This window comes from Manis javanica, unplaced genomic scaffold (assembly GCF_040802235.1).
Source record: "Manis javanica isolate MJ-LG unplaced genomic scaffold, MJ_LKY HiC_scaffold_25, whole genome shotgun sequence".
NCBI lineage: Eukaryota > Metazoa > Chordata > Mammalia > Pholidota > Manidae > Manis > Manis javanica.
The window spans coordinates 418,742-437,658 of NW_027332171.1; the positions used below are offsets into that span (position 1 = coordinate 418,742).

Sequence of the window (18,917 nt, forward strand, 5' to 3'; positions counted from 1 at the left end):
TTCGGGAGATGGGGTCAAGGAGAGGTACAAATGAAAATGCAATGTCCTTAGCACACCATCTATCAGTTTGGAATATTAGTCCAGATAATTCTGAATCTATTCCAGATAATGCTATTTGGAATATTATTTCAGATAATTCTAGATATATTTCTCCACATATCCTGAAGAATATGTCTATTAACAGCAAAAAAACAAATGTAAGAAACAGATGCTGGATAAAATATAATTTTATTGCATTGCTTAATTTATGGAATTGGAATAAGGAGAAATCTCTGAGATCCTCCATCCCCATTTTTAAATAGTAATACACATGTGCACATTGGAAAACACATAAATAGGAGCTGAAAATCTCAGTGTGTAGTAGTAGGGGTCCTAATGTAGTTTACTGAGTAGTGCGTGTAGACATACAATTAACAAACAAAATAAAATATATAATGTCACTGGTAGTAAGGGTTATGGAGGAAAAAGAAGCAAGGATTGGGAAAGAGGGTTATAATTTTATGTAGGTTGGTGGTAGAAACTTTCATTGAGGCTGAGAGATTTGAAAAAAGACCTGAAAGCAATGGAACTAATTGTAAAAAAAAAAATGCATTGCAGATAGACGGGCCTGCAAGTGTAAAATTCCCGAAGAAAGACTATGTCAAGTGACAGCAAAGGACCCAACGTTACTGGAGCAGAGGGAGAAAGGGAGCGTAGTCAGAAGACCCCAGAGGAAATGAGAGTTGAGATCCTGTAAGGGCAGTTAAGGACACTGGCTTTCATTTGGAATGAAATGGAATGGGTTTGAGCAGGGGAGTGACATGGTCTGATCTCAGGTTTAAGGAAACCCTGCCATCTGCTGTGGAGAGTGATTGAGTGGGGGATACTCGGTGGGCTGCTCACTGCAATCATGCCAGTGGAAACAATGGACCCCAGTACTTGCAAGTGGTGAGACGTAGTCAGACTCCATCTGTTTTGAAGTTAGAACTAGCAGGTTTTAACGACGAATTAGATAAAGTATGTAAAAGAAATAAGAGCATCAAGGATGACTCCAATGTTTTTGGGAGATGATGTTTTAAAGGAATTTGGCTATGGAGAAGTGAGAGATGGCTCAATAACTAGACGGGCACAAGAGGTCAAAAGTAACTTTTTAAAAAAACGTTTTTATTCAATTATAACATAGAACCAAGAGAACAGAAGTCATCTATATGCAGTAACAGCATCCAGATCAAGGAAAAGAATATTTCCAGGAACTTTTAGGCCTTCTGGGTCCCTTCCAGTCACCACCCCCAAAGGTAATTGCTATCCTGATTCTGATACTATATATTTTGCTTGTGTTTAAACTCTACTTTATGTATATGGAATCACAGAGCATGTGCATTTTTAATACACGACTATTTACCCCCTGAACATTATGCTTGTGGGATTTATCTCTATGGCTGCATGTAATTGTAGTCTGTCCACTCACTATGCCATTGTCTGAATATGCTACAAGTCTTACTTGTCTCTTCTACTGTTTATAGGCATTTAGGGTAGTTTCCTTTTGGGGACTGTTATATATACTTGTATGACTATTTCTGTACATGTCATTTGGAAAATATACATATTTGTTTCTGTTACACATTCCCCTCTGGCATAGGACCCAAGGCTTAGACCCAGGGGGCAATATTAGGAACCTCTTTATTGGGTAGGTTGTGTGCTCTTTATTCCAATACAGGAATAAATTTGATATTATTTTTATATGTCTAATAACTCATTTGGTCTAAACTGAGATGGCAGAGAGAGCATTGTGGTTAATTTTAATCTTTGAATCCAGATATTTAAGAATAAAGTCATTAAATGAGATAGAATATTAAGCCATATTTAATTGACAAAAATTCAGTTCCTTCAATTGACAGAAATGGAGTCATAAATTTAAAAAATATTTTTAATGAAAATATTCTTGCAATCCCTCATATCTAATCCCAATGCAATATAAGTCTGACAATAATGCAGAAACAGGGCCTGCATGGCCCCACAACTTAGCTAGGTCATAGGAACATAGAGTACACATTTTCTCCTCTTATTTATAGATAGATAAATCATTTTCTGATAGTTTACCCAGAGAAGTTTATAAAGTTTATGGCCATCTTGGAAGACTCACTAATAATATTTTACTAATGTGGGCTTTTGGGAAATTATTTTCAATAGCAATAAACTTACTCACAGTGAGCAAGTGTGAAACAAAAGCTATTTTGGAAAGTTTCCTTCAGTATCTAAAGTAGGTGACATGTCAGGAAGGTCTAATCACACTTTATCATAATCACTGAGTTGCTCCTTTTTCTTCCAAAGCCAAGAATTACTCATATCCATGACCTTGTAGAATTCTTTTTGACATGTTGTATATGATCTTGTGACTGAAGCAAGGGAAATGCACTCTACGAAAGATAAAATTTGTTAGTAGCTCTTTGGAGGAGACTTTTTTGGTACATATTGATAATTCACTCCTCCCAAATGTATAGTCATAGCTCTTCCAATTACCATAATATGTAATTGCATCAATATGAGTTCAAATGCCATTCTACAATCTGCTAATCACGTTACCATTTCCTAATAAGATCAAAATTGAATCATAATTTATTCAGCCTCCCCCCACCTTTTTTTACTATAGCTTTTGATATATAAAAATATTTAAAAATCATAATGTCAAGCCCTCAGAGAGAGTAGGGAAGAACACAGGAAAGCATAAATAGAACAGAGGTGTTTTAGTCAAATCCCATCACATTGCAAGGCAACTGGGCTGTGGGGACTCTCCAGGGAGGCAGGTGGCTGTGTTCATGACAGGAGGGAAAGGTGTAGACCCTCATGCTCAGCCTCTTGGTCCGTGTCATTCATTGTCCCTGGGATTTTACCTAAGCCTTGGCTCTTTTACAAGGAGTTGGGGCAGGTGATTTCTGAAGCCAGCTAGCTTCATGTGAAGCAATTCTCTGACTGATTTGCTGCCCAGTAGGCACCAGCTGATTTCAGATGATCAGCGTGTCATCATGAAGGAGCCTATTCATTGAACTCTTCTCCGACTATAAATGTCAACTTCCATATGTACCTTATGCCCAATAATTGACTCCTCTTTCTGCCACTCCTTAGACCTTGCTCATCATCACTCAAATCTTGGGACCCAGCAGGTACCATGTGACATTTCAGAGTACTTACGCCAGGGTTGTTAGAGTAGACCTGTTTCCACCAAAGGACAAAAGTGAATGCAGCTTGTAAGAGCTCCAGCACAGTGAAGATAAACATCACCACCAGCACACCCTGTAAATCAGGACAGGGGGGTTGGTGCCACACACTAGACAAGAGGCTGGGGGTGAAGGCTCTAGCAAAGCAGAGAATAAGGGACAGAGTACACTGTGTAATTCTCTGTTCAGCTTCCTCTTTCGGATCTCCTAACAGGTTAAGGGAAATAAGCAATACTAGTTTCATCTCAGAACCTTGGTATCCCACATTCTGAGATAGCATCCTTCATTTATCTCTAGTTGCTTTTATTATTTTCTTTTTTCTTTGGGGTTTTTATTGTTGTGATGTTTCTCAGTGTGGATTTATTTCTATTCTTGCCGTGGTCTCAGTGCCTTCCTTCAGACTGAAATCTTATGATGTTTTTAATTCTGAAAAATTCTCAGTTATTTCTGTTGGTCTGCCCCTTCTCCTATGCTGGTCTACTGGAACACATATTAGGTGGGGGTTAAACTTTTTCACTTCGCTGTATTCTCTGTCTTCCCACCTCTCATTCATGTTTTCCAGATTTTCATTTTCGTGTGTTGTGTTCTATGTAATGTAATCAGCCCTAAATTTCATGTCACTCTTAATTTCTTTGGATGTGTTGAATCTTCTAGTTAACCGATATACCAGATTTTCAATTTCAAAGATTACAAATTCTCATTTCTAGTCATTCTATGTAGTCCTTTTTCAAACCCACCTTTTTCCTTCCTGTCATGTTCTTTCATATTAGTTTCAATTCCTTTTTTGAATCTATTATTTAAAATACTTTTTCATTATAAATCTTTGAAAAATGATTGCATAATCTCCAGTATTTGGGCAACTAACTTTCATGTTTGTTCCATGTGCTGCTGTTCCCCATCTTTTTTCTTATGTTTTTCAAAATATTTCTATTCTTAGGTAACTTCAAAGTGTGGGTGGTGGAGGGAGATTCTTTGACATGTAGGAGATTCCTAAGCTGGGTTAATGGATGTCTCCCTGGATGGTAGTTTTAGGTTTGCTTCTGATAGAACCTTAGGAGTTTCACAGATCCAGGAATAGTTTTAAGTTAACCCTTTTATTTGAGATTCTTCTATTTTACATGTAATTTTGGATTTGGATACCATTCCTGAACCAGGCGTGGTGAGATAATTTCATCCTGGAAACCTTTATGGCAGAGTTTCTTAAAGCCTCTTGGGGTATTAGGCAGAGGGCCCCTTGTCTTAATAAACAGGGAGCATATCCAGTGTCAGACCGTAACATTTTTGTAGGGCCCTCAGTGGGCACTCCCTGCTTCCTGTGGGTCAAGAACCTCAGACCCCAGCCGCTAGCATCTGTGTTCCTACCCAGGCCTCCCTGGTTTTCTGGTCTCAGCTCCCGTTTGGTTTCCTGGCTTTAGGATCCTTCACAGTTTTTAGAACCTAAGATGTCTTTCTTCCTCGATATTTTTCCTTCCTTCTTACAATGTTACATATATATGTCTGATTTTTCGATGTGTTACTTTTGCCCGGGTCGTCTGTGTGTCAGTCAATAAAGAGAGTGGACCTTCGGAGCCTGCTTAGTCTGCCTTGTTGCAACTTCTCCAGTGTCACAGGAATTTTTCTTTGGCTCCAGGTAACTGAGCGTGGGAGGCAGTTTGATGTGTATCGAGATTAGTTATCATCATATTAAACCGCCAAGAGCCAATGGGGAAGATGCCTTATGCACTCCTTTGCCAGACGCCTGCCTGCACCCGGGTTATTCTGTCTCCTGGGCATCTTTCATGCTGATTTCCAACCAGATGGGTCTCTGTGCTCCTCCACTTCCTCAAGCTCCTGTATCAAAGGGTTGCTTTTGACAACCTTTGAGTCACACAGGAGACTCACGGAAGGCTGTGAGTCCAGAAACTTGCATGCATCCTCTGAGATTCATGAGACAGATAGATCCAAGGGAATGAAAGATACGGCCTTTGTTTCCCCAGCTCCTAGGAGGCAGTGTCACAAGGGAATAGATCTTTCTCCTAAAGGGCCAACATTTATGCATTTGGCCTATGTATAGAGGATTGACTAAGCCAGGATTGTTCCCATCAACAGGTGGTGACCATCAAGTTTGGGGGAAAGGTGCCAAGAAAATGCTGCCCAGAGATGTTGGCATTTCTGCTTGAAGTTGAATCCCCATCTCTCTGGCAGCCCAGCTGAGTCAAAAAATAATAATTATGTGTTTGGATTTAAGATTCAAGTTCTGTACCTAGCACCCTCCTCAATTTCCTTTTTTTAACTGCATAAACATCTCCCATATTATGCAATCTGCTGATGGGCCTCTTTCAATCAGACATTTTTTTCTCTGTTTCCAGACATTCAGACCAACAGGACTAGAAACTGCTGAACAAGTATAGATTATGCAAAGGAGAGACACTGAGATTTCACATGACAGGATGTTAAATCTGAAACTACTTACTATTAGACTGACACTGGCCAGGACACAGTCCTTGACTTCGTGTGTTGAATAATAATACCCCGAATAAGGCAGTAAGGATAGAGAGTCCTTTTCTGAGCCACACTGCCGAGAGGCAGTCCAGAGGGCTACGAGGCTGTCAGTGAGGAGGAAGAGGCCCACTCCAGCGACAACAGCACTCACTGCATTTGTGATCAGGCTGCTCATGGCCTGCAAGAGAAATTCTGCATTGGGATCTCATCACAGAAGCAGCATGTGATGCTGTTAACCCTCCATGCATTGCAGTGGTGCTTTCCTGAGTCCGTTTCCCCTCTAATCTGCATATTCCTATGGGGCACAGACTGTTTTATTCTTCCCTTCTCACTGTCAAGTCTATCACCTGCTGTAAGTAGTGAGTATTTGTTGAATGAGAGAATGTATGAATACTCCTGCTTAGGGGGAATGTTCTGGCTCCTTGATGCTCTGCAGCACTGGAGATAGAGGTGGTACTGCTCATGCCACTGCCAGTATCTCCCTTGACTTTCTCAGCAGCCATAAAGTCATTTTATTGATTTCAGGGCTTTTGGAAAATGACCTTTGGCCCCTCCTGGAAAGATGGCGTTATTGCTCCTCTTTCCATAGAGAAGCAGCTTCAGAACAAAGGCAGAAGCAAACTGGGGAGGTTGGGATGCCCACCTAAAGGTGAAGCAGGCCTATGAGAGCCACGTTCACCTCCTTCTCGTCTGGGTCACATTCTACATTTTGGGGGAAAGAGCTCTCATAGGATATGATTCATCTGCAAAGACACTGATGTGCCAGGCTCTGTGTCAGGTTCCCAGCACGTGCTCTTTTCTGTTTGAACATTGTCTTAAGATACTCTGTGTTGGGGAGGATGGTTGCCCTGCCCTCGCCGCCCTAGCCCAGTAGCTGCATAACTTCCAGTGCTGAGTCCCTGAAGGAGGAGCAGACTGAATGGGCAGTGCCTTTGCACAGACCTGCCGTGTGGGAATGGAGCCCCATGGTGTCTGTGTCCCGTATGCAGAGCCCACCTTGGGTCAGGTCATCCCAAGGTCAGTTTCCCTCTCAGTGCACTTAGGGCTCTTGGGAGGCCATTGCTTGGGATCCACGTGTTCATCTTCCACATTTTATAAATGTAGCCCAGAGGAGGAAAGAACATTTTCAGCCACACAGATGGGTCAGTGACAGAGCTGGGATGGGACAATGGTCTTCCTGATTCCATAATCTGACTCCATCCAAGGCTGTGAACTCTTCAAAATCCTGTGCACTAGTTCTGGGGTTTAGACTCTGGCCTCAAGGTTCAGGAACGTATGCCAGCTTCATACACCACCTCACATGCCCTCATCCATGCCTAACCAGACCCTGGGTCTTCCCAAGTCAGGAAGTGGCTTTCCCTAAGTCATCTCTGTGGGTGCGCAGCAGGGGAGAGGATCAAAGACCTCAGCTGCTTCCCCCTGCTGACTCCTGGGACCTTTGTCAGGGAAGTGGCTACCCTCTGAGCATTTCTTATTTCGGAGTGGGTAGAGGAGATATCTACAGTATGTAATCCCATACACTTCTGCCTCTGATCCTGCAATTTATAGAGAAACTGAATCATTATGAGGCAGGATTTTCTAGAAAAAGGATCTCCAGGCTCTAGCTGGGATGGTCTTCTGCCCTATTCAGGGCAAAGATAACAAGTTGTAAAGAATCCATGGAATATTTAAACATTTCCACTGCTTAAGCAACTGAGGTGAACCTCCTCCAAGCCTGGAATGTGACCCAGGAGCATCCCTGTGCAGAGGAAAGGGTGCTGGTCCGGAAGGCAGGAAATCCTGGCTTTCCTCTTGGTTCAGCCAACAGACCGGTGGGAAGAACTCCTGCTCTGAGTCCTATTTCCCTGAACTCTCAAATGGAGATTTTGAACCAGAAGAATTAACTCGGAAGTTCCTTTTATTCCAATCAGCTATTGATTATTCTTATACTTACAAAGGGCTTAGCTGCTTTTTTCCCAGAGATAATTGAGAGGGATCCAGTAATGGCAAACTGCTCAGAAAAGAGAGAAATTGTCAGTTGAGTTTTCTTGTGGAAGTGTGGCCACCATGTTATTGTCAATCACTCAATCAATCAATGATGTAAAACTTTTAGGGGCATAACACTGCGGGAATGGTGTGGGCCCATATTGATGGAGGCCTGATTTCTGCCCGTGGGAGGCTTACATGGACTTTGAAGAGCAGGCAGATGCACAGAGGGGCTGGTTTTATGTTGGTGAGAATCACTACGAGCTGAGAAGGCCTGGAGAGAGAGTGTGCGTGGAGGGAAGAGAACATAGCTAAATTGCAAGGGTGGAAGAGAAGAGTTTTGACTTAAAGGGAGAGCGAGTTGGGAGCAGTCAACAGAAGCACTTAGGAAACGGGCCCTGGAGGCTTAAGGTGCAGAAACAGATGGGCTTCCAGCCAGTGGTGTCGGTGGCCTGCTGTAGACAGGAAGTTGAGGAAAGTGGGAAGTACAGAGTCATACGTAAAGATTCTTTAGTCATAAAGGCCAGAGGTCAGTATGTGACCCCAGTGGTGTGTAGGATCCAGCTGGTGGAGGGAGGATGCTCTGAGAAGTGGGAATACTGATTAAGCTTGTGGTTTAGGGATTAGGGAGTCACCGGTGAAGAGGGTCCAGTCTGAGCTAATTCATCTTTCACAGGGGAATGTGGGAGCCACACCTACTGGTTAGATAGAGAAGTCAAGGACAGAGGATGCTTTTGGGGCAGGAGCAGGGCCTCCGGGCATCACTGCATAGCTTGTATCCACACAAGGACTGTATCCATACAGAGGTGGTGCCTTGGTAAAATTTGCCCAGAATTTTTCTCCTTTGTACAGGATATACTACATGGAAAAGAACTGGCACTTTGTAGAAGGCATATGGAGGCCTCGGATGGTCTCCAAATAAAAGGGTCCACTAGGCCCTTTTTCATGGGTCCTTAGATGGAAGGCAGCCAAAAAGTCTTCCAAATGCTCAAAATTTGCCTCTGAACACATAGCAGGAGTGCCGCTTCTTCCCATGAATTTTACCGTTGCTACTTTAATTCTCTGAAAAGCTCATGGCATCTACCAGTAGTGCTGATAGTATTTTTTAAATGACCTTCTGCTCTCTGCCTGACAGGTGGATCACCCTTAAACTGGAGGGAATCCAATGGCCTCATCAAAGGTCCAAAGAAGGATGTAAAAAATCTTCCACTTTCCAGAGGTAGGCTGTACAGCCAGGTAAGCAATGCCCTTGCCTCTTGCCCCAGCCAGCCGAGCACGCTCACAGATGGGGATGGATTAAACTCCCCTGCGGCTCTCCTGAATTGGAGAGACAGATGTGGGACAATAACAGAGGGAAGGTTGGACGCCGTGGCCTTCTCCCTTCTCCCCACCTCATGGGACTGGGTCACCCCATGACTTAGCACCCAGTTAGCATTTAGAAAATATTTCCTCTTGGAGACCCCGCTTTACTCACACACACAGCTCCTACAAATGGGTACTCAGACATCAGAACGGTGGAAACTGCTGGCTTGAAGTGGGGGGAATAGGGAGCAGAAACCAGAATGGCCCCCATACTTGAAATCATCAGGCAACACAGAATCTGGATAATCTGCAAGAGATAAAAGAGACCATCTAGAACACACTTTAAAAGATGAAAGTGATTCTTTGAATACACATTGTGAATTATAAAGAATATGAGAGTGTTAAAATTTGTCATACTGAAAAGGAAAAAAAAATGCAAGGAGGCGAAAGACATTTTCTAAGATAAAGCCATGTGTAACTTTCTTCTCGGATTTGTGAAGCTAGCAAATCAAAGAGTGATCGTATGCACATTTTAACTTTATTTTGAGAAAGGTAGTTGGCAATGTTTTTTTTGTTGTTGTTGTTGTAGGAAAAATAGATGGAGAAAATTTTCTGGGCAGCAGCCCAGTTAGATAGATATTGAAAGCCAGGGAGTGTTTAAAAAAGACTCAATTCCAATTGAAAAAGAATAGAGCAGGAAGTCTTTAGTGCCTTAATTCATCTTATCTTATTCATCATTGGATTTTTAATTATAATTACCATTTTTATGACACCAATGATAATAATATAGTCTGCATTTATTTGATACTTTCTACGTTCTGGTTATTTATGTCATTTATGAATGAGAAAAACTTTAAATTAACTTGTATAAACCCACAGAAATGGCCAAGTGGAAGAGCTAGGATTTCCACCACAGCCCTCAGTCTTACTTGCTGTTACACATATGTAAAGATCATGCACACGCAGAAGTGACTTAAAGAACATACAACCATTCATACAATTAGTATTTATTGAATATCTATTGTGTGCCAGCCATTGGGGGAATAACACAAATGAAAATCACTGCCATTGGACATGCATTATGTCCTTTACAGGTAAGTTCCTTAGAAAGTAGAATGAGTTAAGAGCAAAGTCATAGAAAAGGAGGCCTGAGAAGTACTGGGAACCTGGTGCAAACTCTGTAGGGCTTTGTAGGCTACTTGACCAACTTTGTCTCTTATCCTGAGTAAGAAGGGAAGTCCACTGGATAATTTTGAGTGAAAAGAGTTACATGATATAAGTTGATATTTTTGAACGATCATTCTGCTTGATGTGGTGAGAAGATATTGGAAGTAAACAAAGCAGGGGATCAATAAGAAGGTCATTGCAATAATTCCCATGAGAGATGATGTTGGTTTGAAAGCTGTTGATGGTAGAGGTACTGAGAAGTAGTTGGATTCTAGATGTCCTATGAAGGTTAAAGCTACAGTATTTGCTGGCAGTTTGAATGTAGGTTATGGAAGAGAGGAATGAAGGTTGCCTCCAAAGGTTTTGACTTAAGCATCTGAAATAATGGCGTTGACATTGATCTGATATGGGGGCTATTGTATGAGGAGTGCGTTTGGGGAGGAACATCAGGATTTCAGTCTGGGATAGGTTAAGGGAGAGATCTCTAGTAGATATCCAAGTGGAGATGCACACAGGCTGTTAGATTATACGAGTCTCAGGTTTGAAGGAGAGATCCAGGCAAAGGACATATTCTTTTTTTTCCAAATCCTAAGTGGAGATAATATTTAAAGCCATATGACTGGATGAGGACACCATTGCAGCAGATATAGAAAGAGAATGGGATCAAGGATGAAGTTATGGTGCCCTCCAGATTTAAGATAAGAGAAATAAATAGAAACTGGAATGGAGCAGCCAGGAGGGAAGGAGGAAAACCAGAAGAACGTGATGTGTAAGAAGCCAAGGAAATAAAACATTTGAGGAGGAGAGAGTGGTTGACCACATCAAACACCTCTATTAGTTCAAGAAAGTTAACAGTGGAGGCTTGGACATTAGATCAGTTATGTGGAGCCCTGGGGAAAAATACCACTGGATATGATTCAAGAGAGAACATCATTCAAGAGTAATTAGAGACACTGACCTCCTACCCTTTAGAGGAGTGTTGCTGGGAAGTGTAGCTGGAGGGTGTGTGAAGTTAAAGTATTTGTCTTTGCTTTTTGTTTTCAAGATGGAAGGAACTGCAGTAAGATTCTGTGCTCATGGAATTGATTAAAAAAAGTGCAGAAAGAATGGGGAGAACTACTGGAACAAGTGACAAGGGGTCTCTGCACAAAGGCAGGGTTATCATTAATTAGAAGATGGACATTTTATTCTTTGTAATGGGGGAGTGAAGAAAGAATATAAGATCATGGATGTGCGTTATTGTAGAGGTACACTGTAGCAGCTTGTGGACATTCTCTCTAGAGTGCCTCAATTTTCTTAGGATTTTAGGAAGCAGGGTAGTCAGTGGAGAAGGAAGAAGCATTAGAGATTTTTGAAATAGTTTCCTGGGGTAGTAGGAAAGTGGAAGGATGAGAGAAATATGTTCTTTTTAGGCAACTTTTACAAAAACTGGTATGTGTGTGTGTTCAACCAAGGTTAGTTGCATTTATTTAGGTATAATATGAGTAGGAAAACAGGCAGAGTTAGAATTAAACCAATGTTACAGTTTTTCCTGAAGAATGTGTGACAAGGAGGAAAGGACAAGGCTGTTGAGGGCATTCACGAGAGAGTGAACTACAGGCTCTTGGCGAGGTTGGGGTGGAGGTGAGCTTATAAGGAAGTGATGCTTTGTGAGGAAGGGATATTATCAGCAAATCTCAGGGAGGTCAAAAAAGTTAGTCAATGTAGAGTTAGACAGAGTGATCTGGAAAGAGTGGACTTGGTGGTTGGTGTAGGGGATGGTTGAATTGTAGGTAATGATGGGTTTACACCATTAGTATTGATAAGGTCCAGGAATGTTTGTCTAAGGAAGGATAAACAGGATACTTGTGAAGAAGAAAGAGGTCAGGAGCTGAGAGGAAGAGACACTGGGAGGAGCATAAACACGAGTATTGCACCAGCTGAGGCTTATAATAAAAACCCTACTGGAGGGAGAGATGGTGAATGAGGAGCCAGTGTCTTGAGGGGAGGAGGTCAATTACCTGGAGAGTAAAAGAAGTGGGAATGCACTGGAATTTGTCTCTGTGTCTCTAATACACCACATGGACTGTGAGAAGGGAGCTTTTTTGTTTTGTGTCTTTTAACCCTATAGTTCACAGATTATCCTAACTATGTAAAATAATGGCCGGCACATTGAAGGCACTCAGTTAATGATAGATGAATGTATGAATGAATAAACATATTTATAATATCTCTTACTGATCGCTGAAGCAAAGAATGAAATGTGTTTATGATTCTCGGCTACATATAGGCTAGATTGCAAGGCGCCTGGGCAAAAGGAACGAGAGAGTTGAAAGGCAGATCGGCCTGGAACTGGTCACCAGAATGAAGTGAATCAAGGAGTATTGGTGAGGCAGAGTGACAGTCATTACTTGCTTTTATTTTCCAGCAACATATTCATCATACAATTTTTAAAGGATGATCACTTTTCAAATTTGCCGGTGTATCCTTTAATGTTATTTTCTACAACACTGACTTTTTTTAGATCTTTAAACTAAGCTCAGTATTCTTAAATTACAATTCTATTATATCTCTGTTATTCCTAATATTAGAATTATCTAAAAATACCTTTTGAAGTTCATGACTGTCTAAAAATACTTGAAATAATGATTATTTTCCAGTGTTCAAAATATAAATAACACTTCAAATATCTTCTTGGGTTTTTCTGATAATAAGTAAAAAAGGATGTTTATGTTATTTTTTGTAAGTGGAAGTGAATTGCTTAGTAGGATGGCATGAAATCCTAAAGTAGGAGTTTTTTAGAGGTGAGAGGAAAAGATTGATCTAGAAATGTTCACAAGAAGCAAAACAGATACTGCCTTTCCTTCCATGCCTAGAGGGTTGCCATGGAAGCAGTGCCCTCAGGAATTAGATTACTGTTTGCACAATAGATAAAGGTTTCCAAAGTTGGGAATGAGGAGGAGTTGGGTCTTCAGAGGGGATATTAAGAACCATGTGGGAATTAAAATCCTGGATATGAAGGATGATGGCTTAGGACACGTGGGTGTCTTAAGATTATGCAGGTGACCAGGGAGGAAATACATCATGAGATTAGTCCAGATCACCTCATCTCAAAATGTTAAAGAAATGAGCTCAGAATAAGAAGATCTAATGTAATCATATTGACTAAAATCATACGGTTAAATCCAAAATCTCTACTATATTAAAGACAAATGATAAGAGACCTTATTACTGTAGATTTCAGGTGGAAAAGACCCAGTATTTTCAGTTATTTTACAAAAAGGCCTGAGCAGGAGAGAGTCTGTCTATACAGCCCCACTTCATGTCCCAATTAACCTGGAAGCAGATAGGAAAGAAAATGAAAGATTCCTCCAGATGTGTGGTAGAGCTGTAGTCTGGATCTGTGCATGATGTTTTCCCTGGTGCTCCCCTTACAGTGAGACAGACTTACTCCAAGAACTGTGGCTTCTTTTTGCAGACCTTCCTGCAGGTTTTCCTTTTGGTAGCTGTGTCCAGGTTTCTCTCCGTGGGGGATAATGATGCCCTTCAGAGTGAAGGCGTCAAAGGCTTTCTTGGTCTTGGGCTGCAATAACATGATGCTGATGGTTCTGGAAGAGGCAATGAACTCAGTGAGCTCAATTAGGGCCCAAGGTTTGACTTAAGGATACGAAACTCCCAGGAATCAGACTTTGTAGGAGCGTAATATTTTTCTCCATTGGATGATTTACCTTTAAGGAACAAAGCTGGCTGTGGGGGAGCAGTGGAAGCATTGGAAAGCTATGCGTGCTTGGCACAGTCCGTCACTGTGGACAGGAAGCAAGGCGTGGGGCAAAAACTGTAAGCGTTTTGAGGAGGCCCACAATTAACAGTTGAACAATTCACGTAGCATTTGCTCTGCAGCCTTGAGTGTGTCCAGCTCCCTCTCCCTCAACGACCCTTCCTTCCAGCCCCCCTTCCTTCGCCCTGTACCTCTGGTTCACCTGTGGTACATTCCCGTGCCGCACCTCCCAGTACTGTGCTTTTATGCTACCCCTGTCCTGCTCGGTCTTCCATCAGAGTCCTGTTTACTGTCCATTGATAAGTTGATAATCCTATTCCACGTTCCTTCCCTGTATAGAGCCTGTCCCACCTAGAATGACTCCTTCACCTTATTAGCTTAATAATTGCGTATACGAACATTTATTTAACTCCTGCTGAATTACAGCACTAGGCCATAGTACTAACCTTTATAACAACTTAAATGTTATTAAATACACTTTATACATCAGAAACTCAGGACAACTAAGTTCAAGTGATCTTTGTTAAATGGTACAGTCACACAGAGCACGAAGTGCCGGCGCTTAGTTTGACACATAGAAAGTGTTTGAAATGCAGCAAATACAGTTATTCGCCTGTATTTGCATAACTGGAAGTTGTATGAACCGGGTCAGTCTGACTCAGAAGCTTATGGTATTTTTCTCAACACTACACTAACTCCCCTCATTAACTTCCCCTTCCTTCCTCCCTAACATTGGCAGCTCCGGGGTAGGTTTAAGGAGCAGGTTGTCTGCTGAGCCCCAGCTCAGCAGCACTCCTGGGCTTTTGGGGTGTCAGCAGCAGAGTTCAGCCACAGGCAGGCTCCCCAGGTCTCTTCTCTGCAGCACGTTCTCTGTCTTGAAGGTCCCAGTTTAGACTAAGGTTCATGGTAATCTGATGGAGCCACAGTTCTATTCCCTGACGCTTCACCTCTATCTCTTAGTATTCTAGGAATGGTTCCAGGCTCTCTCAGGTGGGGTGCATAGCACATAGAGATTGGAACTGGCATCAAAATCTCATAACTGGTGGGGAGATGGGGAAGGGCACTGCGCTGGGAGTCTGATGCCTCAGCACATGGTTGTACATCTGAACAATGGCTAGGTGAGGTAAGCTCATACTCTATACTCATCAAGTATCACCAAATTCACCATAGGCAAGTTATTTCAGCCACTTCATAGGTTTGTGGTGAGGGTTAGATGAGATGAAGTGTGTAATGAACTCAGCATAGAGCAGGGCACATGATGAGCTCTCCACACGTATTAGTTATGTCCGAGGCTCACTGGAATTTCAGCTCTGGTATTTATTAGCTGGCCACAGGCAGGCTATTTCCTCTCATTCATCCTCTGTTTCATTACCTATAAAATAGGCATATCATGAAGGACTCGTGTGAGGATTTGAATGAGGCGGTGTACGTGAGTGGCCTTTGTCATGCCTCTGTGATGTGCACGTGCTCTGTAATACTCAAAAAGACGTTGGTGGCCTCTACTCCATTTCTACTCCTACATCTTTCCCCTGGTTAAGTTTCTTATGTTCTCAGGGCATCAACTACCTTATTTGAAGAGTTATTAAAAATAAAGTTCTCCTTGTTTAATGGGCTGATTTTCACTTTTTGGGCCGAAGTATGGAATATGGGCAGAAGTATGGGTGAGGCTACCTGAACAAGGAGAGGAATAGTGTTGATACTGAATCCTTGTGGTAGAGCTGGGGCAAGGATGCTGTGATAGTTCCAGGCCCCCTCCACTGAGCATTCCAGCACATCTTTAGAGCCAGAGATTCTACGTTTCAAAATGAAACAATAGTTTCTAATAAAATGAAAACAACTACTAGCATTTATTGAGCACCCACTGTGAGTCTGACAATATTAAGAGTTTTGCATAGAGTCTCATTTAATCTACACAGTGACTCTTAGAGATAGGTGCTGTTGTTACTTAGGGAGGCGAATAGTTTGCATAAGACTGTGTACCTAGCATGTCGTGGAGGCAGGTTTGAACCCAGGCAGTCTAACGCCAGAGCTCTTCGGTCCCCTAGAGATGTGGGCTTACTCATGGAGCTACAGGACCAGCCCCTGTGTCCTTCCTCCCTTAGAGCTGAAGTCCATTGGCTGCCACTCAGCAGCTCCACAGTCACTCACAGGTACATTTCTGACCTTGGGGAATGTGGGTTCATGGTCTATATGTCCAGAGTTGGTCCCACAGTCTCTTAACTTGGCTTCTGCCTTGCTCCCTGTAGTTTAAGTGCCCAGATGTGCCAAGTAGACCCCTTCTTCTTTCTGGTCTTAATAACAAGTTTCTCAAAGTTCATATGTATTGTCACATACTGCAGGACTTCCTCCTTTTAAGGCTGACCTTGAGGACATGTGCTAAGTGAAATAAGCCAGTCACAGAAAGTACAAATACTGAATGATTCGGCGTACAGAAGGTATGCAAAATAGTCAGATTCATAGTAGCAAAGGTTAGAATGGTTTTTGCCAAGGTCTTGGGGAGGAAGAAATGGAGAATTGCTGTACAAGGTGTATAACATTTCAGTTATGCCAAAATAAGCTTTAGAGATCTTCTGTGTAACACTATGCCTATAGATAACAATACTGTATTGTACATTTGAAATCTAAGAGGGTAGATCTCATTAAGAATAGATCTCATTTAAAAAATAAAATTGGGAAGAAAGAAAAAAAAAGATTGAACCCCAATTAGAAAAAAAAGGCCTCATAGTTCTGGATTCCTTCCTGTATTTTTCGGTTCTTATTCCCAGAAACTACCGGATGTGCTCTCTCCTAAGCCTGAATCTAGGACTTGGAAGCCTAGTTATTACCTTCTAGCTCACTGCACTCTCAGATATTATGTACATTTATTGCCCTTTATTGTTTTTTAATTGTTTTCTTTAAAAGAGAACATAACCTAGCAACTATAGTAGAAAAAGGAATAAGGTTGTGAAGGAAACAGAAAGTTCCCTGCATCTCAACTACCATGCAACTGCCGCTGTCTCATATATGTCTTTTACACTCTCTTTTTCTCCTCTCTCATTTTGTCTCTCTCCTCTCTGTATGTATGTTTACATACATTCAAAATCCTACGCTAACAGAGTCATTCTATCTGTGCCATTCAGAAATCTTCCTTCTGCACTCAATGCTATTCTTGGATGTCTTTAACACTAATGAATATAGATAATAAAAGCCCTAAATTTAAAAGCCAAATGGTAAATTCTGACACATGCTGCAAAATGGATGAAAACCCTGAAGACAATCTGCGAAGTGAAATAAGCCAGTCACCCAATGATTGTACTTCTGCGAGGCGCCCAGAGCACTCAGATTCAAGGAGATGGGAAGCGGGCTGAAGGCTGCCAGGGGCCGAGAGGAGAGGGGAAAGGGAGTTAGCATTTAAGGGCATGGAGTTTCAATTTGGGAAGATGAAAAAATTCTGGGCTTCAATTGTGGTGACAGTTGCACACCAGTGTGAATGTACTAAATGCCACTGAACTGTACACTTAAAAATGGTTAAAGTGCTAAATTTTTGTTATGTATATTTTGCCACAAAAAAAGCCAAGTTAAATGTTCAAATGAATAGGTGTTCCAAGATTCATTTAACCAGTCATGTACTTGTGGTTATTTAGGTTATTTCTGTTTTTTTGCTATTATTTGTTACCTTTACAATCAATGCCATAAGGAACATCTCTGCCTCTTTGCTGTACCTCACCTTTTCAATTATCTTCTTAGAAGTGGATTTACTGAGTTTAAGGCTGTAATACTCGAATTGTGACACATATTGCTAATTTTTAGGAGGCATCCTGGATAACCAAGATCGTTCATGGATTTATGAGGAGTCTCTGGACTGATGCCATCATCTCCAATGCCACAGTCCAAGGGGGAGGCCTTGTCCTTCCGCGTCCACCAAGTGGGGACAAACTTGGGGTGGCCCACAACCTTCCAAGACAGTTCTGAAATCCTCACTTTGGGTTCAAACCATAGGTTGAAGGACTGCTCTGCACACAGCAGTTTCCTCTGTTACAGAAACAGCATAAAACAGTGGGGTGCTCCTGCAGGATTTCATCTAATTGCACCATACTTGCTGAGAGCATGTCCTGTGTGAGACTGAGGGACATACCACAAAGTGCAGACAATTGTGGGAAATTACCACCTCCAATCTCGAAAGAAACCTAAGGATCATTTCACCTAGTTCTCTTATTTGGAAAGTGTGTAAACTGAGGCCCAGAGAGGGGAGCTGACTCACCAATTCATTGCAGGTCATCAGCACAGAGACAGGAATCTGATTCCTGGCTGGCTTTTCAAAAGACAGTAATCTCTCCCAAAATGCCTGATCCAAACCAAGGTACCTACCTGTTCTTGCCGCCCAGTCTTGGGTGTTGTGGCTGGTGGGTCAGCTCACCTCTGGGGAGCCTTCAGCCAGAACTGCCTCCTAGGCTGTTCCTGCTGAATGATTTTGCTGCTCTGCTGTCCAACCCTGAGACTTCCTGTCCCTTTCTCAGAGCAATTTATGATTACACAAGATAGGGGTTTCGCTGTACTTACAGTTAAATATAAAAAATATCTCTGCTTCCTCTTTCTAAATTTCACTGTCTGAGAATGACATGAAAATGAAGTAACACATAAGGGAAGGAGCTTGTGAAGACTAGTGAGTTCCGTGCCCTTGTTAGCAGTCGTTTCCCCCATTCCTGTAGGTAATTCAAACACTTCCTCTTAGCCTGAGTTTTCTTATCTACTAAATGGAGATGGATAATAATTACCCTATATGGCTTTTGGGAGAATTAAAGGGAAAAGATGTAAAGAGCTTACAAAAAGTAGGCACCCAATAATTACTAGTGATAATAATGATGTTAATTTTGAGTTTGGGAGAATTTATGTATTTTCCCATTTCCAGGCTCTTGGCAAACTGAAAGCGACCTATGGAGACTCCTGCCTTATTATTACTTCTTTGGGGCTGCCTTGTCCTCTATCTTTGGCTCCATATCTTCCTAACTTCGTGCGCAAGAAGTCCAGACACATCTTGGGAAGGATGTCAGTGGATTGGCATCAGAGGCAGA

At 42.0% G+C, this 18,917-nt stretch overlaps 1 protein-coding gene across 1 annotated transcript; it reads right to left on the bottom strand.

Moving 5' to 3' along the window:
- Positions 1-1,122: 1,122 nt before the first annotated feature.
- MS4A7 (membrane spanning 4-domains A7) lies at positions 1,123-18,372 on the bottom strand. Its single transcript, XM_036995760.2, has 7 exons — positions 18,214-18,372; positions 13,540-13,696; positions 9,115-9,249; positions 7,609-7,665; positions 5,647-5,853; positions 3,169-3,270; positions 1,123-2,396 (listed from the first exon to the last, which is right to left on the bottom strand). Exons 2-7 carry the CDS (start codon positions 13,681-13,683, stop codon positions 2,322-2,324), a joined length of 720 nt encoding a protein of 239 aa, XP_036851655.2. The 5' UTR covers positions 13,684-13,696; positions 18,214-18,372; the 3' UTR covers positions 1,123-2,321.
- Between the last annotated feature and the right edge of the window lie 545 nt (positions 18,373-18,917).